This window comes from Patiria miniata, unplaced genomic scaffold (genome assembly GCF_015706575.1).
Source record: "Patiria miniata isolate m_02_andy unplaced genomic scaffold, ASM1570657v1 HiC_scaffold_30, whole genome shotgun sequence".
NCBI lineage: Eukaryota > Metazoa > Echinodermata > Asteroidea > Valvatida > Asterinidae > Patiria > Patiria miniata.
The window spans coordinates 6,358,598-6,367,501 of record NW_024037070.1 but is presented as its reverse complement, the minus strand read 5'-3'; the positions used below and the strand labels follow the sequence as shown (position 1 = coordinate 6,367,501).

Here is an 8,904-nt window from a genome sequence, read left to right as displayed (position 1 = left end):
TTTAGAGACCAATCTGCTGGTGCTCATGATGTGATAATAATTATCGCCAGAAAGTTGTCGTCGTTTCATGTGATTCCGTTATTTCTTTCCAATGCTTTTTTTCAAACACACAATACTCAGTTAATGAAAATAAAACAACAATTATGTTATTGAGAAATCGGTGGCGGTTGATCCGCACACTAAAAGGCAAAAAAAGGGCTGATCGCTTGTGAAGGGCCAGGCTACCCGTACGGGCCCGTTCTTCTATCGAAGGGATCGAGCCAGTGACAGAATCTCTTGCGCATCACAAAGCCCAGGTTATTTTTTGTGTGAAGAAAATGCATACTTCGTCAGTCATTGTGGGTGAAACTTTCCATCCTTTAATGTTAAGCGGCTGTTCTGAAAATGGTTCAATTATTCCACGACAGGGACTTGGATATGGAGTACTGAGCTCCATGTTGTGAAAGAACGCCCTCTGTTGATGATAAACCTGATGGACTGTAAGGATGAACAGAACGAAGTCGCAGTTCTCCTCCTAGAGACTCGGAAAACTGATTGGAGGTTTTTTAAGAATCCAAATACAGCCTTCTTACGTTTTATTTTCTTTTTCAAAAACTGCCTTTCTGGTTTGATTTACAGCAGATTATTATACCGTGGAATAATAGGTAGCTAACAAGGTCACAGACCCTATAATACCCATTACACATCTCCCCTACCCACGTACCTGTCAGCATCACACCTTCGTATAACCACGCAAAAATTCAGAGCTCTTTAGGTACAAAAAGAAAGACAGCGCAATCCATCCTCGATTTCAGCATTTTCTTGGGGTTTTCGTTTTTAGTATAAATACGACAGGATAAAAAGACATAATATGCACACGTTGTGTGTATGTGCATTACTTGTGATTATGAACAATATCACAAATTATTTGTATGCTACTACAGATTTGAAACAGATTTGGTGGTGGAATGAACTACTGAAGGTTTGCACCATGGAAATCTCTTTTGGCAAGATGTGCGGTTCTGAAAAGAAATGGTTGGTTGATCGTCGCAAAACTGGGTGTACATGCTCAGTACGTGTGCGCATACCTTGTTCAGGCCGGTCCCTGAACCCAGGATGGGAATGGGGGGGGGGGGTGGAACTTTTGATTTGCAAACGCGGAGCGCGAAGTCCTCATGAAGGCGTGGGGTCTGGGGCCGCTTAGCGCTTAAGGGCCCCGGAATTTTTTTTTGAATTCTAGACTTTCTGTGGTGCAATCTGAGGCATTTCCTGGCCACTTTCCCCTGACTTTTTGAATGAAATGTGCTCGGGTTGAGGGGGCTAGATGGGGTGGGTCATCAAAGATGATCACAAACATCATGCACATCAAACTGTTGCTTGACCTCTTTAGCTTGATCCATGGTTTTGAGTCGTCACTAAGAATCAGTTACAATTCGTAACTGCCTGCGAGCGAGCTTGTGTTTTGCACAGCAGCTGTAGCTGTCAACCGCCGTATGTGAAGCGACCTCGCGCGGCAGCTCGGATCGTGCCAACATGACAGAATGTACAATCTTTTGCCATCGGTTGCAGAACCGGATTTTAGCTTCGCAGAGTTTTGAGCAGCGGTGCATGTTTATTATTTACATTCTCCATTTTTCTGCTTCCCCCTTCCTTTCCCCCTCCTTATCCATTCTTCATTTTTTACTTTGCCGACAGTACCATGATTTTGCCGACAAAACTGTTTAATGGGGGGAGGGGGTGCGACATCCCATCCCCCCGTAGCGACGCCCGTGCCACCAGTCCGACATTCTCCAGAAGGTGATCAGAGAATACTGATCGGAACGTCGAGTTTGGGTTCTTTTCAGAACCGCACGTATACACATCTTCTCTAAAGACATTCCAAATACTGCAAACCTTCTCTAGTATAATTATTTGTATTCTCTTAAAATCCACTCTCGTACATCCATCTCGCCCCCCCCCCTACCCTGCAGACTTGTTTAATTAACAAACAGCCTCATGAATTCTTGCAGGGTCTTGGGCGTAGCTCTAAAGCAAATAAAGAAATCTTAATTCTGTAGGCTACAAATTCTTTCAGGGTCATTCGACAACCATTCCGTAGAATTACAGACATTTTGAGTCCCCTCGGCCCCCCCCCCCCCAATACACTTTTCCGAAGGGGGAGTTGTGTCGTTCCACAGAGCCACTCGTTTCCAGAGCAATTTTATCTTCTATCTCTTTGTCCATGTTGGATAAAGTTAATATATGACGCCTTGGGATCGGGGGCGTGGGTGAAATCCAATATGGTTTGATAGGACGCCTATCACCGTCTTTGAGTCACATTATCAACGAAAGACATCATCATTAACCATATCAGATGATTGAAAGATTAGGCCTACATAATTTATGATACATCGCTGCCTCTTGCTGAGTTTCTCTTCTTCCGTATTTTGTCCTGTCCAGGGTCATAGTGAACGAATCTATTGCCACCGTACTTGCTGGCTGATGACTGCATCGCAATGCTCGACCTCCGCAGCAAATTCTCCACATCCCCCGACAGCGACCTCATCGGCGTCCGTGAGGAGAACCGCTTGAAAGGCCTCCCCTCGTGGCCCACTAGGAACTTCTCGAAGTTCCAACGGATGTCGGGAGATTTAGGCGGAAGCAGGCGGCCCCGCAGGCTCCTGATGGTCGGGGAGTGATCGTCACTGCAGCCTGCAACCCGCTGCTTCAGGTACTCGAAGACCGGGTGGCAGCGCGCCCCGTTGACGTCACAGCGCGCCATCAGGTGGAATTTTGGCGCGAAGCCTCGGCCGGGACGCACGTGGCGCAGGCAGAGCGGTATCTCGTGGTCATCCCATGGCTCCCTGTTGCCGAACTGGTTGCAGGGGAAGGCTAAAATGCTCAGGCCACGGCTCTCGTAGGTGCTGACGAACTCATTCATCTGCGTAATGAACGAAAACAAAATGCAAATGTGACTAGATATAGGCCTGTTGCACTGTGGCCGGCAATCTACACGGCGGGGACAAAACATTTGCATCAATTTCAATCTGGGCATTCGCGTGAAGTATATGAACCGGTGTCATATGAAAATCGGGCTCATATGAAATCTGGACTCCTTTACCCTATAATTGATTAAACCCTTTCACGTGACCGGTCACTCTCCTCGCTATCTTCACTTAGGCATGCGCAATGCTATCAGAGTACTAAATTCACACTGCAATTAAGGTGCCCCCCAAAAAGTTGTGCAATCGGATATCCTTTAATTTCTCAAAACTACTTAACATGAGTATTTCATCTTGATGGAGCATATTATTATACGCTGCGCTTGTGTATAATATCGTCGCTTTGCTCACGAAGTGACAAAAACCTAAAAATTTGACAAAAGTTCATTCTGAGATAATCGCATTTGAAGTTATTCATTTTTTCAAAAGACATTTTCGACCACTTTGCAGTAACAGAATTCGGAAATTTTTGCATTGTCCAATAGGAAATGATTTGCTCTTTGTTAATTCATAGTTGTTTGTTAAAAATAGTTCGTAATTAAACAGTAATTCATTAATGAAACTTTTTTGCACTTCGTGAGAACATCAAAACTTTGGGTCCCATATTTTGCTAATTACTTTGTACACAGTTTTTGTCACTTCGTGGGATTTTTTTCGACGCAACAAACTTGTTACTTTTGCGCGTCACGACAGTTGAGCGCGCGCGCGTCTGTTCTTTTTCAACATCGTTCGCCGCGCGCGTGTATGCTCCCATCCTTCCGCGTGTAGACCATTGTATAATTTCTGGCCCTGCTCACGAAGTGACTTTTTGTCACTTCGTGAGAACATTTTACACATTTTTACACTTGGTGAAAATGAAAATCACCGATTTCAGGCTTTTTGTCAATTGTTTGTTTACAATAATTAAGAAAGTAAACAATATTTTGCCTTGAAACTTGGTCAAATTGTTCCTTGAGACAACTATAATAAAATGGCTAGTAAAACTCAAAATGGAATAATTATCGATTTTCGAGGTTTTTGTCACTTCGTGAGCAAAGCGACGATATTAAGGGGGAAAATGCCATGGAAATCCATTCGTGCAAACCAGAGATCTAACAGACTATAAAAGGCTATGGGTTTTTCCAATGGGATGGGACCCATTCCAATGGGATGGACTTTTACGTCAGAGTGAAAAGGCCCATGATGACAATCTGATGCGCTGATATCACTAACTGTGTAAATCCCTTTGGAATGGGTGGAAAACCCATAGCCTTTTACAATCTGTTAGATCTCTGGTTTGAATGTACATATATTGAATGTGGACGGTATATAACAACCGACCGTACCCGTGCAACTACATTGAATGAAATGTTTTCCCCTCTTTATGTTAGAAACTTTTTTTGCATTTTCCCGCAGAAACGAGGTAAACTTCCTTTTAGAAAAAAATCTTTCATAGTCAATCTTCGATTTCATTTTGAGCTGCACTTTATTTAACCCTCAACTGCCATCGCCGGCTTGTGTGAAATAATAATTAATTGTTGTTTACAGCCGCGATATCATTGTTCGCGCAGTTGATTTTGTGTTCATGATACAAAACAATTGGAAATAAATTGCCGCTGAATATACCTTTGGACCGGTTTATCTTGAAGTCGTGCCATTACCCACACTAGTGGTCCTTTCTTTTTCTTACTGTACACCCCCACCCACTCCCTCCCAAAACATAATGCACATAATTATACACAAAAACATGGACCACTGAGAAATGTCACTAATAATGCGTCCGCATGCAATAATTCAGCCTTCTTTTTTCTTGTTTAGCATGAGATGACATTAATTTTATCATCCTATACCAAATACTGCCCGATTTGTGTCCTTGAAAACTATTATCCGCGGAAATTTGACAGGGTTTTTATCTTGGGCTATTTTTAAAGGACAGTCAGCGTGCATGTTTTACCATAGAGAAGTTCAACTTTTAGTGATTACGAATGCTTGGTTTCGTCTCCGTCTTCATGCCCCATCTTTGTGTTTTTAGCCCCCCGACTTGATCAATTCTGGACCAATATTGGTTCATTCTGCTTTAGCATAGAAACAATAGAAACAATGCTGTCACATTGGGTCAATATGGTTAATGTATTTTCAAAGTTTAAAAGTAGGATTCTTATGAATCTCGCAGAAGAAGACGAAAACAGAGATGGAGCCGGGGGAGGGGGGGGGGGGGGTGTCGTAAACCCATAACCCAGTTACCTGAGTAAATTCCCTGGTAGCCTGCTCGTCTCCCGTGGCCACGTTAACCACCAGCGTGACGCGTCCCTCGAACCGGGAAAACTGCACCATCCTCCCATCTCCTCCAAGCGCGGACAGCTCGTAGAAGGACCGGACCATAGAGACGGGAACCAGCGAACCGATCGAAAAACGGTAGGCCTCCTCCTCGTCCTCCTCCGTAGACGTCTTCCGGTCGTCGGAGCTCCCGTTGCTCGAGCCGTTCCGTTCGCTCGCGCTCTTGGTCATGTCGTGGGAGAGGTCGCTTGGCTTGATGGCGACTCGAAGCGAGTCCACGACTCCCTTGCCTGGCTGCTGGACGCTGCTGACAGACATCTTATAATTCAATTGTTTTGTTGTTGTTGTAGAAATGTAATTCTTTTCAATTCCTCACTCAGCCGACGAATGACTGCTTTGACTGAAGAGAGTTCTGCATCATCTTTTTTTCAAAGACTATAACATCAATCTGATGAGCCTTATGAATCTGTTTCCATCCACAAGCAAAGAGTTATTTCCAGAACGTCCGACACCATTACTTTATAAAACATGCCATCAAGATGACTGTAGCTGTCCACTGATTATTTATATACAAGCTGTGGCCTAAACCCACAGATCCGAAGCCGTTACACATTGATACGAAATTGTTACCTCATCAGTAAGTTCAGAATTGAAATTGCAAACTTAAGAGAATTGGCATCAGACACCAACTATCCACACCTATAGCTCTGTACACTCTGTCTGCCCATCAGTGCTCGACAAATTTGGCTCTCCCTTGATGATGTAGTTCTATAACTAGACTACGCGGTCATCACAGGCTAGCAACTGTGCATTATCTTTGTGTACGGATAGCAACCATATCACTTGACCAGATATGGATTTCTATTGAGCCCGACGCACGGCCCAATATCATCGAGTCAATATTGGAACTTGGGAATAACCCCAATAACATCGCAATAGAAACTGGGATGTGCATATATCCCGAAGTATGAAGCGAGTCCCCTTCAAGTGCACCACTTGACATACAAACTACCATTTTGCAGTAGTCCAAGTGCTATAATGGCCAATAACAGAGCAATAAACACTTGAAGGATAGAGCCCGCACTATTTTAGCGGATTTACGCAAGGGCTAAAGCTACCTGGCGGGCCTCCCACAGAATTCTTATACCTCATTTCTTTCTTCTATAGGGGAAAACCTCGCTAGCTTGAGACAATATAGACAATTCATTACAATTCATAATAACTAAGAAGTGATGGAGTTTGGACAGTTATTGGATAAATCATATTTAATTTGATAAATTTAAGAAACCATTATTGGCATACATTTGACCGTGCGATTGATCAATTAACATAATAATAATATTGATACTAATAGTAATTAGAGTACGATGTACAAAAGGTAAACAAACTATAATGTTGTTTCATTTTGTAATGGTATTTTCAAGGAGTAGTTTAGGAGTTGTTTCATTACAAAAACATACAATCGAAGGGATTTGTTGTTACTAAAACTATAGTTAAAAACACACCTATACTTTTTTTTAAGAAGTAAAGTGCACAGCACACAAAATATGCAAATTCAGTTTCGAGAGACGATCTGTTTTGATCTTAATGCAGTAAAAGTCACTCAAGAGTTTGACTCCTAAAGACTAGGCCAGCGATGTCCTAGCTCGTGGCCGAATCCTTAGTCCCGAAACTATCCGAGGTCGGGTATAAAATGCCAGCCCGCAGTTGGCCGACAAACGCCGCGTGGGCCCCGTGCACCTCCTCCCAGTTTTCCTGCTTGCAGACCGCCTGCATCCACTCTGCCACGCGCGGCCACAGACGCAGCGAGAACCCCATCCACTCGGACTGCAGAAGCACGGTCGCCACAGCCGAGTCCGCTATCGTCAGCGCGTCACCGCACAGAAACTTGGTGGGGCCTAGGTAGCGTTTCTCCAGGCGCTCTAGGTAGTGGGTGAGCCGCTTGATGCCCGTCTCAATCAGGACCTCGGTGGCTGACTCGCCTTCGAGTTGGAACTCCTCGAAGACTTGAGGGTATGCGCAGCGGTACCCGACTATTCTGAAATGGTCCAGAAGTGAGGTATGTTTAGGAAATTTTAGGGTTGGGTAGTCTGAATCTAGGGCTCGCTTGTCTTAACTCTTTCACAAAATCATGTGAAGGAACGCACGTGCCACAAAGCATTGGTCAAGTGTAATTGGCCATTGGGAGACTTTTGAGACGCTTGGTGGCAGCAAATGCACCGGTCCTTTTCAAGTTCAGGTTTACGTCACTTTGAACATGCGCAGCTTCAACATGACGTAAACAAAAAAGGACCGTTGTGTTTACTGCCGCAAGCGTCTCAAAAGTCTGCTAACCATTAAACGGTGCACGTGCATTTCCTGCGCACAGGTCTATACCGCGCCCTTGGGACGTGCGAACCTGCGAATCTCTTCATTATGGCAAGCAAGATACAGACCCTTTGCGTCTGATGTCACACCTGAGGACAGGCCATTGTTCATCTCTGATACAACCTCGTTCCCCATAGGTACGATCTTGCTGCGCCATGTTCTTTCCCATCATGCCTTGCGCGTTAGTGTAAGGAACGTGCACGCGCCCATGGAGTCGAGGCTGTCTCTGATATGAATGAGAGACACTTTGTATATTCATGATATGACAAAACCTGCCCTCAGTGTTGTACATTGTTGTTTGTTTACATAAAAAGATTATATTACCTGTGTAAATCAGCGTGTGCCCAGTTGATGAGCGACTCGACCATCGTTTGCTGCGCGGTCGTCTCACCGTAGCCCGCGTGGTGGGTGTACCGAGTAGACAGGTATCTCAAAATCGACGGGCTGAGAGAAAAGTCGATAATACAAAAGGGATTGTTTAATTCATAATGAGTAAGGGGGGATATTATCATACATGCAGTGAGGCACAATGCTTCCGCCATGACTGGGGGCCATCACGAGTGCACACCAAGTTACATATGTCCGGAAACTTTAACCTGGGCCAAAAGTTCGTGATCCAGTTAGAAAAATATCCGTGAACCAGTCAGAAGACGTTTTACATTATAGCATGTCACTTTGTTGACTGCATAACCTGTTACTAGCCGCTGAGCTAGTATTTTCCGTCCTTAGCGGATTTCTGTGCTCAGCACAAGGGTGAGTCAGCCAAGTTTCAGTCAGTTTGAAATATGTGTTGTCTATAATGTCTTTATTGTACTGTTTCCGCTCTTTAGCAAAATTCTGATGCCTCGTGGACAAAAACTTAAATCGGGCACCGCAGTAAAAAGGTCCACAAAAGAGTATGGTAAATGCGACTAACTTCATTTTTTCACACAAGGTTAAACAGTCGACTCTCGTTATAACAAGGTCGATGGGACTAGCCAAATTACCTCTTTATAACAGGAATGTTGTTATAAAAGGACAGCGAAACAAAGAAACACAAAGAGAACCTGAGATTTGGGACTTCAGAATTTGCTCTTTATAAGCAGAACCTCTTTATAATGAGAGTCGACTGTACCTACTAATATTTCATTATTATACAAGGTTGAAAAAGCTCAAAACTTCAACTTGGTTTTGAAAAAGATGACTTATTACGCACCCTGTCTGTATACCGTGGCACGCACCATGGTTTCTGCAGTGATCACGAGCACGGATTATACTGCTACATCACCGACACACTTCGCACATAGTAGCAACGACAGACCATGAATATTAACCATTAACT

General features: G+C 44.0%; 2 protein-coding genes across 2 annotated transcripts; both read right to left on the bottom strand.

The window, feature by feature from the left end:
- Positions 1-2,133: 2,133 nt before the first annotated feature.
- Positions 2,134-6,217, bottom strand: LOC119739489 (glutathione peroxidase 2-like). Its single transcript, XM_038214466.1, has 2 exons — positions 5,184-6,217; positions 2,134-2,899 (listed from the first exon to the last, which is right to left on the bottom strand). The coding sequence occupies exons 1-2, from the start codon at positions 5,532-5,534 to the stop codon at positions 2,360-2,362; spliced, it is 891 nt and encodes a 296-aa protein (XP_038070394.1). The 5' UTR covers positions 5,535-6,217; the 3' UTR covers positions 2,134-2,359.
- Positions 6,218-6,340: 123 nt separating this feature from the next.
- Positions 6,341-8,027, bottom strand: LOC119739491 (glutathione S-transferase theta-1-like; the record flags this gene model as incomplete). The annotated part of the gene is given in 2 exon segments (XM_038214467.1): positions 6,341-7,254; positions 7,908-8,027. Coding segments are annotated over 2 exon segments (517 nt in total), but the record flags the coding sequence as incomplete, so codon positions are not given.
- Between the last annotated feature and the right edge of the window lie 877 nt (positions 8,028-8,904).

Excerpts from the sequence above, each read along its gene's own strand:
- LOC119739489 (XM_038214466.1), bottom strand. The coding sequence starts at position 5,534 with ATGTCTGTCAGCAGCGTCCAGCAGCCAGGCAAGGGAGTCGTGGACTCG. Across the intron at positions 2,900-5,183 it reads CTACCAGGGAATTTACTCAG|ATGAATGAGTTCGTCAGCAC; the intron begins GTAACTGGGTTA and ends TTCATTACGCAG.